Below are 18,131 nucleotides of genomic sequence, written 5' to 3' on the forward strand. Positions count from 1 at the left end.
CAAAGTTATTGTTATCAAATGAAAGATTTGTCATAAGGATCAAATATGTAAAGTATGCAAGCACTAGCCTTAACTCTTAAAAGTTATGGTAAATGTTTGCTTTTTTAAAGTAGGTCAATCTCAAAGGTCAAGGTCAAAGTTCTTGGTATCCAATTAAGGGTCTTCTCACAAGGATTACATATATGAAGTATGAAAGCCCTATCCTTTACCATTTAAAAGTTATGGCCAAGGTGAAAGTTTTTTCACAAGTACGGAAATCTACAAGGTCAAGGTCAAAGAGTCAAGGTTGTTGGTGTCCAGTGAAAGGTCTTTTAACAAACATTAAATATGTTAAGTATAAATGTCCTGGTGTTCACTGTTCAAAAGATATGGCCAAAGCAAAATTTTAAAATTTTCATGTAAAAGTTGGTCAAACTCCAAGGTCAAGGTCAAAAGGTCAAACTTGGTGGTACCCAAAGAAAGGTCTTGTCACAAGGAATACACATGTGAAATATGAGAGTCATAGCTTTACTAAATCAAAAGTTATGGGCAAGGTTAAAGTTTTTGCGGACAAACAGAGAGACAGAGAGACAAACAGAGAGACAGACAGACAGATAGACGGAGACGACAAAACCTATATGCCCCCGAAACTTCGTTTACATAAAAACCCAAAACAAAATTAACCTAATTTACATGTTTTATGGGGGTGATAATTCTTCACTATTTTAAACTTTCCGTTTTAAAATGTTAAGTACTAGTAGTATAAAAAATACGGGAAAAAAATTCACTGACAGCATTTTTTTTCAGCGAAAGGTCCTGTCCCTCCTTAACACAGATCCACGTTTTCAAGGGAGTGTATTTCTAGAGGGTGCAATGTCATATTTTACTTTTTTGAATGCCTCCCCCCCCTTTAGATCCGCGCGTGACGTAAAGATATGTAAATATTATGTTAATGATATATTCATTGTGCACAGACAAGGGGTAATACTTCCTGTTTTCTGCTGACGGAATTAGTTAGGCCTATATGTGACACACATTATCTGGCCGTCGAACTAGTGGGTGATGTTGGGGGGGGGGGGGTATGTAAATTTTTTTTCTCAGTTTTCACTACTTTTAGTACCAATTCCAATCCTACATTTTCGGTACATCACTTGAAGTCTAAAAGAGAGGGGGCCAACCTGGCTTTCAATTAACATTTCCTATAGTATAAGTAAGGTTGGGAAAAAAAGTGGGGGGCCAGGCCCCCCTTCCCCCCCCCCCCCCCCTTGTTGCTACGCCCCTGTCGTCTTATTGCTAGTCCCGAATCGTCGTATTACCTAGGTCCCGAAATGTCGGGGTCCCGAAACATTTTGCACCCATTGGAATACTGAGCGATCACCGAACCGGTTCATTATTGTAAGCTACCAATCTCTCACCAGAGGGCGCGTAAGACGCCCTCTGGTGAGAGATTGGTAAGCTACATGAGAACGAATTCAATATACACCGTCTACGCGCAGACGTAACAAACGATTATGGGTGTGCCACCGAAATACTAGATCTAGATCTACTCAGTACTCCGACTATCTGGTAATGATAAATCCATAATCTTAGGCTTACTAATACTAAATTAATTTTATGATATGTTTCGCTTTGTTTGCCAAAATGAATATGTCATGAACAAAGGATTTATCTCCGAGTTTCCACACTTCCTCATCATAATCAGGTCAGACTCAATCTCTCTTGATTGTTTCATACAGTTCGAGAGTTTTCTCCTAGGCCTATACAACATGTACAATAACATTATAACACATTGTTATTGTGTAGTAGAAAACTTGCCTACTGCATGAAAGTTAAAACAAACGCCTGTGTCACTGTCGGGTATCCGCGCCGGTTGTGACATGTTTGGGGCCATCCTTATACTTAAGAAAAAAGTATCTACCATCAACAATAATACCTAATTTTACATAGGTCTGACATGTGATAAATGTAATGGGCAAAAAAATTGATTAAATAAAAAAAAAACTTCCTACTTTTGGTCAATAAAATTTTTTCAGGAGGGGGCATTTCAATGAGGCGGGAGGCAATTCCAAACAAACTATAATTTTATTTTGGCCTGGATGCAGTGCAAATGGCGGAGTCAATCAACCGCTTCGACTCATCGGAAGGATTTAGTCTTATTAAATGGAATCTGTAGTATGTAATTTTACAACTAAGAGACAGTCTGTGTTTAAAAGTAATTATTTATCCTGTAGCTCTGCCATTAATCTACAAATTTAATGCAAAGAAACTGTTCCGATGGTGACATGCTATAGAACAACGTAACATGTTTGGATGCTAGTGTTTACAAAATTGTGTACGGTTTGGATGAAGTTCTGATACGGTTTGGATGAGATTCTTTGTTATAAATCATACTTAACATTATGGTATAAAATATCAGTTTTAACACTTTTAAATGAAGGGGTGGGGTTTCCAGATAAATTGTTTGAAAACTTACCCAGAAACATCTTTTACGAAAAAATAAATGGTAACAAATCAGGAGTTCATAAACCATATTTCGAAAAAAAGGGGGGAATCACAAACAAATACTATAAAATGATAGCTTGACTGTACTGCAACCCCGCAAAAAATAGAGTAGGTTTACATTCCTTTCAATGAACAAGTACCACAGCAAGAGGGGGGGGGGGTTAATTTCGTTCTCTACCATTTTTTCAAACACTATATACTGCTTACCCTTTTTTGATTATATGCCTGTTGAAAAGGGGGGCGGGGGTTAACCAACGCCCCAATGTTCAATGCATGCCTATTTAATGATACCCCCCCCCCCCACTCGGATTCAATGCGTATGTAATATAGAGTTCTTTTCTTATTATTCTCAAACTTTCAATATTTTACATTTGAATGGACATAGTGAGGGAGAATATAACATATGCAATCAATATACAGAGCTTATTACAAGTTTAAAATCTCTGCAAAGTGGGATCCGGCATTACACGATCAGTCGCTCAATACAGCTGTGAGCACCATCTACATGTCCTATACTCGGCACTCAGGGTCATTGAGCAGTGACGGATATTTTTCGAGCCAGCACGTACTGCGACACGGGACCTCGCCTTATATTGTCTTATTCGAAGGACCGTTCTCTCCCACAGTTGGATTCGAACCCGCGACGTAAGGATTACTCCTTACTTCGCGGCGACTCGAGAGCAGACGCTCTAACCAGTGCGCCTCGATGCAAGAGCACCAACAAAAGTTGGAAACGTGGGATAATCTACCTTATAAATGGGACGGGACTGTTGATGGAATATGCATTTTACGATTTTTTTTTCATGTTGTTTAACATATTTTACATTTATTTTATGTAATCAGACACGTAGCATCGAAAACTTTCCTTAAAATCATGCGGAGAAAAAGGGATTCAACATTCTTATATGAAATCAACTGTAAAAACAATGTATATAGAAGGGAAAGGCGACTTCTTATGTGCCTGAGAAAAATTTTTATGACGGTCCAAACCGTAACATATAGATGTTGAATTTGCATCCAAACCAGAACACTCCCTTCATCATGTTCATCCAAACCGTACTATATTTGTTATGGGTACATAAAATAAAACTGTTTTGAAATACATTTCTTGTATGGGACATAAATAACACTTTTGATACCTTAAATGTAAAATGATTTTTCTTTCTTTTGGCTGCTTCAGATTTTAAATATATTTGATATATTTTTAACAATCACGATTTAAAACTTGCTAAAGGGGTATGAATGTCAAGTGCATCGATAAAAAAGTGCACCAACGAGTTATTTAATGAACTTTATAAACAGAATTGAAACACATCATTTAAATTTAACCAGATACCTATCGAATTTAAATAAAAAATTGAGAAAAATATTAATATTTACCAAAATATAGACCTTGAAAAGGTACACAGTATTCCCCGTTTGTACATTTTACGCCATTTTCACCGCATCCAAACATGTCACAATCCGCGGATACCCGACAGTGTGTGTGATATACAGTAGCTTGATTTCTCATAGCTGCAGATCTGTAGCTCTCTGAAAAAAAAAAATATATTGATAGACCGGAGAGCTACAGTGCCACCCAGTGAAAAAACTGTATATTTATTGCGCACAAAAAAGTGTGCAATAAATAAACAGTTTTTTCGATGTTTAGGTTTTTCTTGTACATTAAGTAATGAACTTAAACACAGATTCTAGGCATAATTACATGTAAACATGTTGGCGAGCGCAGATATTTATAGTAAGTAGTGTAGATTCTAAATTGTTGAAATCATGGCCCCCGGGGTAGGTTTCAGTTTTAATTGGCTTATTGTATGTTTCATGTAGCCTAGTCTGAAGGAATTATGCCTTGCATTTAGGTTGGAAAGAATGGAAAATCTGTGCAAAAATGGTACTCACAAAAAGGGGGCACTCGGCAGATGTTGAGTAAAATTTGTTGTCAGCTCTTTATTTAGTTTGTCTGGCTACAGGCAGGTTAGATTTTGTACACCAGCTCTAGCTCTCTTCATTAAGGGTTAAGGGCCACCATGGATGATTAAATTTTTCCATATGAATGAATACATTGTAAATTTTTTTAACTCTTATTTTTAAGAACCACAAAGCCATGATTGGTTATATCTTTATGTAAGCATCCTCAAGTAGTGTTGATTCAAGTTTGCTCAAGTCATGAACGGGCAGTAGGGGATAGATAGGTTGGGCCACAATTGGGGATCAAAGTTTTGCCTAGAAATATTGAGGAAATTTTTTTTTTCTAAGAACAGAAAAAACATGTTTAATCATATTAATATGAAGGCATTTTCAGGTAGTACAACGTCATACTGGTTCAAATGAGGGCTTCCAGGGGTAAGGTTGGGCCACATTGGTGGGGGGTCAAATGAATAAATAAGAAAAAACAATAATCTGCTCAGAAACATCAAAAGCATTTGTTATCATCAGGTAGTTGGTACTTTAAAATTCCAGACACCCCCCCCCCTGTAAACTTCTCAATACTGAAATGATTTCTGCTTTATTTCCCAGCCAATGTGCTCAGGTGAGCAATGTGGCCCATGGGCCTCTTGTTAAGATTTAAAATATATTAAGGTAGAAGAGTTCAACTAACTAATGGATTCTATATATTTTCATTATATGTAATAACGTTAAAAGTTTCATGTAAATGAAAAAATGAAATATTTTAGCCTTCTTCGGTTTTAGGTTTGTGAGTAATTTTTACATAGGCCTAATTAACAAAGCACGTAATAAGGTTGTATGTTATGTGAAACTTTTGATGTACGCCTTCGAAGATATTCTTAACGTAAGAGTTATCATGGAATAAATCATTTAATTATTTTGATAGATTCCACAAGATGTAGAGTGCAACTTTGGAAAAGAAGATGATGGTTTTTCCATTGTACAGGTTTATATTTTAATTACTCTATATCATTAAAAGGTTAATGTAATCATGTTTTCCAATTCTAGAAGTTCATGAGGCTATAATGAGTACATGTACATGGTACTTAAAACTTAACTGCCGGAATATTTCATGAATTTTATTTAAAGAATTTTGAAAGTGAAAAAAAAAACAAAACATAATGTAACATTAAAATAGAAAATCATTATTAGTACTTATGCATGTACACCTGCACTGTTATACAAGTCCATTATATATTCTATATTCCTATGTATAGGTGATTCAGAAGTTGCTGTTACAAATTTCCAAGGATGTGCTGTTTTTTTAAGGAAATATTTCATGAATTTTACGTAAAGAATTTTGAAAGTGACCCCCCCCCCCCCAAAAAAAAAAATACTATACGTAACATCAAAATAGAAAATCATGATTTGGTAACTTTGCATGTTCACTTGCACTGTTTTACAAGTCCATCGTACATTCTATACTCGTATATATAGCTGTAAATAGCAAACATATATGTCCCAAAGTTATATTTAAATCACACACTAAATGTTAGATCCATTTTGAATCTATACTTGGATATATCAGTGATTCTGAATTTGTTTTTACAGATTTCCCAGGATGTGCTGTAGTTTTTAAGGGAAGAAAAATGTCACCTCCATACAGGTTTGTTTACCACATGTTAATCTTCATAAACTTTAAAAGTAAGGCCAGAAAAATTATTTTTTGTTTCTCAGGTCAAAATTTTCAAAATTCAATGTGGAAGGCATAAGGAAGGAATAATGTCCTTTGACTCTAAGAGATAATGCAAGACTTTTATATCAAAATGAAGATGAAATAAAGTCAATTCATTGAATACATGTTTCTTTAGAATGATAAATAAAATGTTTTTTTTTTCTTTCACCAGGGCATAAGGACACAAACCAAGAGGAATAGAAACCTTGCCGTTGTTACAAGACAGAAGAAATGATCAGTGTGGTATACATTTCTCTGTTACTTTATATAACGGTGTACCAACACACTGTAGATTATACCTATCTATAAAATGTGGTACATCATCACAAATATCTACATTTAATGCTGCACATTGTTGTTACTTTATAAATGGATATTTGAAATAAAAGAAAAGTTTTTTTAAAACTGTAATATATATTCATTTAAAGTAAAGGTTATTAAGATTTTATACAATTTGTAAATAAAGTTTTTTTTTTATAAACAACTGGAACTAATTGAAATCAAGTTTACATTTCAAATATTTTATTTCATGCACTGCAGAAGAATTTTGAATGTCTTCTCTAATTTTTTTTTCATTGTTTTAATCTTTAAATTTTGATTTTAAAGCAGACTTCACCGTGAATACTAGGACCTTGCTATACAAAGAAAAGAAAGAATTCAGCACTAAGTATAAAGGTATTTATGTGTGTCTGTGTCTTAATATTATTGTGTGCTTTAAGTTCTGAAAATCAATCTGATATTATAAATACATGTTATTCACTGAGTACACTGTAAATAGAAGCATGTAACTGATGTAGATAATTCTGTTACAATGTTGTAATTTACAGAGAGATCTCCCTGACTGAGGAAATCCACACGGGATTCTGTTATAAAACATCAGGATAAAGAAATAGATGTCTGCTGTAAATAATGTATAGAGGAGTGTACCAGAAATATGTCACCGTGTCTGGTGTTAGAGAGTGTAGTCACATTTCACGTGTTACATCAGACCGGGTCTGGATCAGTGGTAATAGAGGCAATCTTATACTGACAAACACTAAAGGGGAAGAACTAGATCACATGACAGATATAGGTAGTGTTTGGGGAGGACACACTGTGAATTCGAACGGTGATTTAATTTATATAGACAGGGAATATAATATCAATAGACTGTCTACAGAGAACAGAGTGAAGACTACGATAATAAAGTACAACACGTCACCATGGGAACCACTGTGTGTCTACAGCTCCCCCTCCACTGGAGACCTGCTGGTCGGGATGTATAGACGTTATCCATATACAGGCAAGGTAGAGCGGTATAACTCCACAGGAGAAAACATCCAGACCATACAGCACCACAACAACACAGGTCAGGGACTGTATAGACTACCTATCCACATCACAGAGAACCGCAATGGAGATGTAATTGTGTCTGACGGGCTCCGTCATGCTGTAGTGGTGACAGATCGTGACGGTAATTACCGATTCTCCTACACAGGTCCTCCATCAGGATCACGACTATATCCACATGGAATCTGTACTGACGCGCTGTCACACATCCTGCTGTGTGATTTTAGCACCGAGTCAGTACAGATGTTAGATAGTGAGGGTCACTATCTGACAGAGATAAAGACACGACAACACGGGATATACATACCATGCGGCCTGAGTTATGATGAGGACACACACCTACTGTGGGTAGGGGCAGCCAAAAACAACAACACAGTCAACCTATACAGAGTGGTAGATACAGACTCTCTGACTGGTAAGTAACACTGTAGTCTGTTCTATTGTATTGTATAACTATAATACCAATACTAAATAACTGTATTATAATAGAGAGGTCATTTAAGACTAACTTTACATGAATGTATTCAAGTGTTTATTTACAAATGTAATGGATTGTGTAAACAACAATTTATATAAATTGTTAAAGATGAAGTTTATGACTACAAATATGATAAATAGATTAAAAAGAAATAATAGATTTACATCCAGTCTGTAATTAATTGTAAGATGTAGTGTGCAACTCTTCAATCACTGATTCATACATGTATACACTGAATCTTATGTCAAACTTTTCTGTAAATTTTTATCAGAACCAACTTATGGTACATTCATACATCTATATATTTGTTTGACAGATAGGTTTTGAATTATAGATATACGTATACATCATATACTGTCATTGGGGTAATAATCAACTTTTGAAATTTTGTGCTGTTTTGTTCGATAAATACATTTGGTGTAGTATGATCAGTTTTGAGAAATAGCCGATGAAATTTTTTAAAAAAACTTTTAAGTCCTATATAATGTATTCAGTTTAAGTAATGCTACAATTAGAAGAGATGACAATTTGTACTGATGTTGGCAGTTAGATATTGACACCATTGATATTAACACAGCTCTGTCTAGGAATGTTGTGTATTTCTGTAGCAGGTGTTCAGTAAATCTACACTGTGTACTGGGGTGACATTTTTTGTAGGAGAAACTTCTAGATGTCTAATGAAATATGGAGATCCGAGATAACCAACATTATTCAAGCTTCAAGTCCACACTGATGCTTAAGATTCATTTCATTTTAATGAACAAAAAAAATTATTTCTTAGACACTATAGAATAAGTATGCATGCAACTGCATTGAATAATTTTAGTAACTTGCTAATGAAAGGGAGACAATTCAATTTTGTACTTGAAGGTAAAGAAAAAAAATAAAGTTACCCCCCTTTTCATTATAAAAGTTTTAAAACAATTCCTGTTAAGAACAACTTAATCTCCCGCTTTGTTTCGAAAAAGTAGATCAATGAAACTAAAAGTATAATTTCATTATCACTTCCTGTATCAAATGTAAGTACAAGATATGGTAAAGGAGGAAATACTTGTATATTTATCATTAGATTTATTCTGTCAATTTGTAACCCTATGTATCCCAACCACATGAATTTAAGAGACTGGAAGCCCTTAGATGATAATGCACTGAAAATGTTTTCATTTTTACCCTGTAATAAGCATTGGAGGTCACTGACAGAGATATATGTAGGGTTGATTTCTGTGGTTTACACGGTCACTGAACTAAGTGTTGAGGCTTAGTGAAGGGGGGGGCGGTAATATATGGCTGTACTATTTCAAGTTATGTCAGGATTTTTTCATTATTGCGAACTCATCTGACCTATTTCAATTTATAAGAAAATTTTTTGGATTGTTTTCATTTATAATTTACATCCAACCACATATATATGTTTGTATTCAGTGAATTTCCAGTGGAGTTAGGCCTTAGGAAGGCATATTATAACTCTAAACAAAGGTCATGTGAGTATAGTTAAGGTCATCAGTACTTAGCAAAAGACATTTTGATGCAGAATTTGTTGATTATGTAGTTTTATGGAAAAAAGCAGCTTAACATTGATTGGTCAACTATATGATAAATAAAAGGGTCATCTGATTTGATCTGAGGTGATTTGAGACCCAAGGTACACTATGCTGTCAAGTTAAAGAACATGATCTTGTAGTCATACTAAAAGAGCCCCTATAAAATTACACATATTTTGAAGAAGAAATAATTGTGGAGGATGCATTTATCATTGATAGCTGAGTCATCAATGATCTTTAATCCATTATGATATTTTTATATTGTTATAATGATAATAATATTGGAAACAAGAAATCCCCATACATAATCATTTGAGATCATAAATCAACGATGTTTTATCAGAACAAAATTTCTCCCTTAGTATTTATTGGCATAATTAAAATCACAAATGGTTTTTCTAATGAATGTAAATATCAAAATTTGATTCTAAAATTTTTTGGACTCAAAACATTTTAACTACTCCAATATCATAAATATCTTGACTTTTAAGCTCTTCTGAGCCATAGGCTCAAAGAGCTAATGCTATGGCCATTTGTGCGTGGTGCGGTGTGCATTAACTTTTTAGAATATGGGCCATAACTCGAGAACCCCTTGGCCAATCAGTGTCAAATTTGTCAAAGGGTATCCATGGCCCAAGGGCTACCCTTTATACTAAAATAAGGGTTGGGATCCTTAAACAAGGGGAGATAATCAGGAAAACAAAACCAAAAGTACTGGTTGCTAAAAAATCTTCTTCTCCAGAACCACCAGGCAGATTTTCACCAAACTTACATACAAGGATCAGTATGTTGAAGATTAAATAAATTGTTCAATGCATGACCTTGGGGCAAAGACCATGGTCTCAAGGTCACTTCAAAGTTGACCTAAATTTACAAATAATTAAAACATTTATATTTTGCTTACTATTAGGACTAGGATCATCAAATCTTGTAAGTTGATACATCTCAGGACTTCACATCATGTAAACTCAAAAGTAGGTCACGGTGACCTACTTTTTAAATTTTGTTTTCAAATTGATTGGAAGGCATATTTCGGGCACTTTAAGGCCTATGATCATCAAACTTTGTCAGTTTGATGCATCTTGGGTCCTTGAACAATGTCAGCTTGAAACATTTAATCCAATTATTTCAGACACTGAGAGGTTTAGAATCATCAAATCTTGTAAATTGATACATCTTGGGACCTTAAAACATATTTATAAAAAAGTAGGTTACTGTGACCTACTTTCTGAATTTTGCAGGTATTTGTTTTTGAATTGTTTAAAAGGCATATTTTGATAACATTCAGACCTTGGATCATCATACTTGGTAGGCAGATGCATCTTGTGACTTTGAAAAATTTCGACCAAAATACAGGTCACGGTGACCTAGTTTCAACATTTTATGGCTTTATTTAAGTATCTTAGATATTTATTGGCTTAGAATCATCAAACTTTGTGAGTTGATGCATCTTGGGTCTTCGGAGAGTAACGACCGGTGACCTACTTTTGACATTTTATGGCTTTATTTAAATATCTACGGTACTTATTGGCTTAGAATCATCAAACTTTGTAAGTTGATGCATCTTTTATTTTTTGAGGAATGATGTCCAAAAAGAAGGTCGCTGTGACCTACTTTCAACATTTTATGGCTTTATTTAAGTATCTTTGGTACTTATTGGCTAAGAATCATCAAACTTTGTAAGTTGATGCATCTTGGGTTTTCGGAGAGGGACGACCAAAAAGTAGGTCACGGTGACCTACTTTTGACATTTTATGGCTTTATTTAAGTATCTTTGGTACTTATTGGCTTAGAATCATCAAACTTTGTAAGTTGATGCATCTTGGGTTTTCGGAGAGGGACGACCAAAAAGTACGTCACAGTGATCTACTTTTGACATTTTATGGCTTTATTTAAGTATCTTTGGTACTTATTGGCTTAGAATCATCAAATTTTGTAAGTTGATGCATCTTGGGTTTTCGTAGAGGGACGACCAAAAAGTAGGTCACGGTGACCTACTTTTGACATTTTATGGCTTTATTTAAGTATCTTTGGTACTTATTGGCTTAGAATCATCAAACTTTGTAAGTTGATGCATCTTGGGTTTTCGGAGAGGGACGACCAAAAAGTAGGTCACGGTGACCTACTTTTGACATTTTATGGCTTTATTTAAGTATCTTTGGTACTTATTGGCTTAGAATCATCAAATTTTGTAAGTTGATGCATCTTGGGTTTCCAGAGAATGATGTTCAAAAAGTAGGTCATGGTGACCTAATTTTTGACATTTTATGGCTTTATTTAAGGAATCACTGTCTAGTTTTGAGAGTATGCCAGGGGATCAACAATAGTGGGAAACATGGAATAATTTGCATAACGGGCGAAGCCCGTTATGCTAAAATTATTCCATGTTTCCCACTATTGTTGGTGTCCCTGGCATACTCTCAAAACTAGACAGTGATTCCTTATATTTCCATTTCATTGTGAAATAAAATTATAGACTTTGACATTAAAAATGTAGACTAATAGGTTTAAATTACACCAGGACTGCCATGCCAATTTCAGTAGTCCTCGCACACTGACGTCAAATACCTAGGCAGCCGCACGAGATTTACTTGCACATTTTCCTCCTTAGCGTCAGACACAGAGACAGATGCACACGAGATTTGCATGCATTTTAGGCCACCTTAGCTCCTGACCTAACGACCTGCCTAATTTACATTCCGGCAGAATTATCAAGAAATAAACTCCGACAACTTTCAAAGAGTTATCGCAGCGAAAAAAATTAGAAATGGAAATATTTAAGTATCTATGGTACTAACTGGTTTAATTTTGTTTGTTGATGCATCTTTGGTTTTTAGAGAATGAAGACCAAAAAGTAGGTCATGATGACCTACTTTTGAATATCTCAAGGACTTATTGCCTTAGAATCATCAAACTTTGTCAGTTGATGTATCTTGGGTTTTCAAAGAATGTAGACAAAGAAGTAGGTCACGATGACCTACTTTTGAATATTTAAATACTAATTGGCTGAGAATCTTCAATCTTTGTTTTTCAATGCATCTTGAGTCCTCAGAAAACTTCAGTCTTAATATAGGTCACTGTGATATACTTATGGTTTTTATAGCTTTATAATTAAAAAGATTTTCAGTCCTAATTGACTTAGAATCATCAAACTTTGTCAGTTGATGCATCTTTTATTTTTTGAGGAATGATGTCCAAAAAGAAGGTCGCTGTGACCTACTTTCAACATTTTATGGCTTTATTTAAGTATCTTTGATATTTATTGGCTTAGAATCATCAAACTTTGTAAGTTGATGCATCTTGGGTTTTCGGAGAGGGACGACCAAAAAGTAGGTCACGGTGACCTACTTTTGACATTTTATGGCTTTATTTAAGTATCTTTGGTACTTATTGGCTTAGAATCATCAAACTTTGTAAGTTGATGCATCTTGGGTTTTCGGAGAGGGACGACCAAAAAGTACGTCACGGTGATCTTCTTCTGACATTTTATGGCTTTATTTAAGTATCTTCGGTACTTATTGGCTTAGAATCATCAAATTTTGTAAGTTGATGCATCTTGGGTTTTCGTAGAGGGACGACCAAAAAGTAGGTCATGGTGACCTACTTTTGAATATCTCAAGGACTTATTGCCTTAGAATCATCAAACTTTGTCAGTTGATGTATCTTGGGTTTTCAAAGAATGTAGACAAAGAAGTAGGTCACGATGACCTACTTTTGAATATTTAAATACTAATTGGCTGAGAATCTTCAATCTTTGTTTTTCAATGCATCTTGAGTCCTCAGAAAACTTCAGTCTTAATATAGGTCACTGTGATATACTTATGGTTTTTATAGCTTTATAATTAAAAAGATTTTCAGTCCTAATTGACTTAGAATCATCAAACTTTGTCAGTTGATGTATCTTGGGTTTTCAAAGAATGTAGACAAAGAAGTAGGTCACGATGACCTACTTTTGAATATTTAAATACTAATTGGCTGAGAATCTTCAATCTTTGTTTTTCAATGCATCTTGAGTCCTCAGAAAACTTCAGTCTTAATATAGGTCACTGTGATATACTTATGGTTTTTATAGCTTTATAATTAAAAAGATTTTCAGTCCTAATTGACTAAGAATCATCAAACTTTGTCAGTTGATGCAACTTGGGTCTTAGGATACTTAGGGTTGGAGGCTTCAAATAGAAGTGATAGATTGTACAATTTATCAGAAGAGCGATTCAAGGCCCTTTGGCCTCTTGTTTTATATATGAGTACCAAAATGACATTGTTTTGTGAAGATTAATCAGGATTTTTTAAAAGTATTTACAATATAGTATTTTTTTTAATTTTTAACAGGACTCCCTCTGGAGGACATCAAATGTAGAAAACATCCCAGAATTCCCCTGGACCAGTTCTGTACCCCGTGTGGTGTTCCCTTGTGTGTAAAGTGTACCAGATCTAAGGATCACAGCAGACATCAACTTAGAAATATAGAGACATTGTTTGACAACATTCACAGGATAGATGGTAATAGTTTAAGTAGTTTCTTAAACATGTTAAATATTTTATGTATGTAGCAAATGGAATATATTTTAAATATTTGATCCAATTTTGTTCCAATTATCAATAAATTATTTATAACAATGGTCTTTATTTACCTGATCCAAACAAAAAAGAGATAATCTTCTGTCTGAAGCTACATAATCGGAAAACACGGAACTAAAAACTAGCATATACTGGATACATTGATGATATGTGTCGACCTTTACCCAAGGTCACTTTAGCAAGTTCAAGGCCGCAAATCACCTCAATCAAATTCTTGAATGAAGTGTATCAGCCATAATATTCATTTAATGTGATGGACGGTTTTACTAATTTACACAATTATCATGATTATACATATAAAGGAATTTTTGTACATAGGGTTAACTGTGTTATGTGGATGTCCATGACACACTTACATCCCTTTCTGAAACATTTACATCAATGTAAGGAGACCTGTTATTTGTTTAATACTGATATAAATTTATGGGAAGATTACTCCATTCTGTATAACATTTTAATAGCCAGAGAAGTTAATACATTCAAGGTGTTTTCTGGGCTTGTATATATGTATATATTCCTTGTTTTTTTTTGTAGGTGGAGATACACTATTGATGTGCCTTCTTATTTCCAATTCCTACAAAATAAACATGAAAGAAGGAAATTGGATTACCAAATATAATGCTGTTGCCAAAACTTTTCACTCAAAGAAAATCACAAAGCCATTTGTTCTTACAGATTTGGAAAATTACAAACCAATTCTGAAACTCAATGAATCAGAGATCAGTTTTTCCACTGAGCTGTTCAAGTACATTACTTTCCTGAAAATTTCAAAGCGTTTTGGATTGAACTTTACTGATATTTTCTTGACTTGGGCAGAAAAAGAAAATATTTCTGAGTTCTGTAGATCCTGGAATTATCAGAGAGGAGAGGATGAAGTTTGCTGTTGGTTGCTGCCAGAAAAAAATGAGGAGTTTTTAAAAAGACTTGGAGAAAATATTTTCATGAACCCAACAATGGAGGACCAGTCATTCCATGAAGCTGTATTTAGGAAATGTAGGTCTATTTCTATCTCACCTTAACTATTTAATTAGATAAAGTTTATGCTGTGGTTACCAAAAATAGAAATTTCTGTGAAATACATTCAAAACGCTTGTCCTATAGTTTTGCTTTAGTTTCAATGTAACTTGACATGCAAATAGATTACACTGAGATACATAATTCATTTAAAATTATTTTTTGGATATTGTTGAATGAAGTTGCTATGGTTACTTAAATTAAAATTTCTTTAAAATCTTTTAAAAGGTTACATTACTCTTTTTACAATCTTAATCTGATTGCAATAAATATAGCTACAAAAAAAGACTAAACCAAAGACCCTATTTATTGCAGTTGTAAATTTTCATGTCCAAGTGCTACTCTTCTTTTCCTTTGTTATAAGTACAAACCAGTAGAGTACAGCCTCATCAGAGGCTTCTAGCCATGATTGTTTGTCAACATGAGTTTGACTCCGTCGCAGCTTTCTAATGTTAGAGTTTTGTCATTATAGTAGGAATACCAATGCAGATTATCCTAAGGGGAGACAAATCAGTGACGAATTTCATTGAGAATTTAAAGAAAGGGAAGAAAACCATGTACCATGCCTCTGGGATGATAATAGGGTGTGCTGGTAGTGGGAAAACCACATTGTTAGAGAGACTGAAGGGCATTGACCTTGAAGAAATAAAGAAAAACATCAGGTCAACTAGAGGAATCGATATCCACTCAGATGTCTTTGATGTGACAGAAAGCATCCAAGGTAGTTTTAGCTCACCTGAGCTGATGGCTGATCACATTTTGTCCATTGCTCGACTACCTGTCTGTCTGTTTGTAATTTTTCACATTTTTGACTTCTCCTCAAAAGCGACTTGGCCAATTTTAACCAAACTTGGTACATAGCATCCTTGGGTGAAGAGGATTTTCAATTCTTAAAATGACGGACCAAGTCCTCTCACACGGTGAGACAAACAAGAAAAGACACAAATAGGGTGGAGTCATTAAAAAATCTTCTCAAGAACCACAGGGCAAGACAAGCTGAATTGTATGTGGAAGCACCATATCCCCTTTTTATCTTCTTGGAAAGTAGGGTGTGTAAGAGCGTTGAGGGTCTCCTCCTATCCATCCTTCCATCTGTCCATTTATTACGTTTTGGGGTATCCATCTCTTATCTGCAACTCCTCATTACCGCTTAACCACTGAATAAAAATTGTTACTACTTAATAAAATTAATGAAACTTTCACAGAATCTTTGTTATACAGAGAAATTTTAAACCTTCTGTTTTACTCTTTGAATGGACACATGTTTATGGTTTCCTAATGCAAAACATAGAAACTACCATTATATTGGTGGTACCCATCTCATATTTTCGATTCCACCTGTACAAATGAATAAAGTTAAATGACACTTTTACATAATATTTACTATATTTACTATAAAATAAAATTTATGCCATTCCTACATCCTTCTTTATGTTAAGATTGGACAGATATTTAGTTCTTCAATAGTAAAACAAAGAATTCACCATAATACTCATCTGGAACCTGCCTGTGGATATCATTTTGGGAGTTCAATACTCTCATTGTCCCTAGAATTTATTTTTTAAGTTGCAGATTTATATAAAGTAGAATAATAGTCTGTTTACTTAAAGTACAGAAACAACAAAGTGAGAAGGTGTTAAATGTGCATTAATTTTCATTTGCAGCAAATACTTCAAGCCAAAAGCAACACTTTAAACTCAGACTTGATAAAAAAGATATGAAGCAGAGTGTTCCTGATTACCATTCAGAAAATGCAGCTGATGATGAGAAAATACAGGAAAAGATGGAAACACCTGATGATGAGGGCAATACGACTGAAGCATCAAGCAGTGGACAGATATATCACATGATGATACCAACATTAAAACAACTTCATCCCATGAACCACAGGTGGCCACATCACCAGAAAATGTAGCAGATGTTATGAAGGAAAGAAAAGATATTCGTCATAGTCCAGAAATATTTGGAAATTTACAGATAGGTGCAGAAGATATTTCAGAAGATCCAGATAAAAAAATAACCATGACTGACTTTGCAGGACAGTGTTCATATTATGCCTCACACCAGATTTTTCTGAGTCCGCGGGCGTTCTTCATTCTGGTGCTGAATATGGAGAGGAAGTTCGATGATAAGGTTGGTGAAGAAGTGTGTTGTCAGGAAGGCTCCATTTACGGGGGATGGACACACAGAGGTAGTACATGTATTTTAATTATTATATGCATGGCCTAAAAGGACCACCACATCAGATCAAAATTTATTGCATTGATAAATGTAATTGACATACTAAAAAGGAAATAATTAAGTTTTCCCTATTTTCAGAACCTATCTGCCTTATTGAATTTTGAAGCTTTAGACCTATGAAACGTTTATCCTAAATGAGAATCATTAGCTCACCTGAGCCAAAGGCTCAAGTGAGCTTTTCTGATCAAAATTTGTCCGTTGTCTGTCGTTGTTGTCGTCGTCGTTGTCATAAACTTTTCACATTTTCATCTTCTTCTCAAGAACCACTGGGCCAATTTCAACCAAACTTGGCATAAAGTATCCTTAGGTGAAAGGAATTCAAATTTGTTCAAATGAAGGGCCACGCCCTTATTCAAGGGGAGATAATTAAGAAATAATGAAAATTTGATGGTATGTTTTAAAAAATCTTCTTCTCAAGAACCACTGGGCCAAGAAAGATGAAACTCATGTGGAATCATCCTCAGGTAGTGTAGATTCAACTTTGTTCAAGTCATGACCCCAGGTGGTAGGGCGGGGCCAAAATGGCCGATCAAAGTTTTGCATAGGAATATATAGGAAAAATCTTTAAAAATCTTCTTCTCAGGAACCACTGGGCCAGGAAAGGTGAAACTCATGTGGAATCATCCTCAGGTAGTGTAGATTCAAGTTTGTTCAAGTCATGACCCCAGGTGGTAGGGTGGGGCCAAAATGGCCGATCAAAGTTTTACATAGGAATATATAGGAAAAATCTTTAAAAATCTTCTTCTCAGGAACCACTGGGCCAGGAAAGATGAAACTCATGTGGAATCATTCTCAGGTAGTATAGATTCAAATTTGTTCAAGTCATGTCCCCCGGGGGTAGGGCGGG

The 18,131-nt window shown here is 34.8% G+C and overlaps 1 protein-coding gene across 1 annotated transcript; it reads left to right on the forward strand.

Annotated features, from left to right (window-relative positions):
• Positions 1-1,473: 1,473 nt before the first annotated feature.
• LOC134238727 (uncharacterized) lies at positions 1,474-16,958 on the forward strand. The gene is made up of 10 exons (XM_062720851.1): positions 1,474-1,545; positions 5,312-5,371; positions 5,954-6,031; positions 6,273-6,340; positions 6,710-6,775; positions 6,928-7,844; positions 13,781-13,951; positions 14,564-15,022; positions 15,516-15,764; positions 16,708-16,958. Exons 6-10 carry the CDS (start codon positions 7,010-7,012, stop codon positions 16,956-16,958), a joined length of 1,965 nt encoding a protein of 654 aa, XP_062576835.1. The 5' UTR covers positions 1,474-1,545; positions 5,312-5,371; positions 5,954-6,031; positions 6,273-6,340; positions 6,710-6,775; positions 6,928-7,009.
• The last annotated feature ends 1,173 nt before the right edge of the window (positions 16,959-18,131 follow it).

This window comes from Saccostrea cucullata, unplaced genomic scaffold, assembly GCF_032062105.1.
Source record: "Saccostrea cucullata isolate Sc308-1 unplaced genomic scaffold, CSIRO_AGI_Scuc_v1 ctg1715, whole genome shotgun sequence".
NCBI classification, from domain to species: domain Eukaryota; kingdom Metazoa; phylum Mollusca; class Bivalvia; order Ostreida; family Ostreidae; genus Saccostrea; species Saccostrea cuccullata.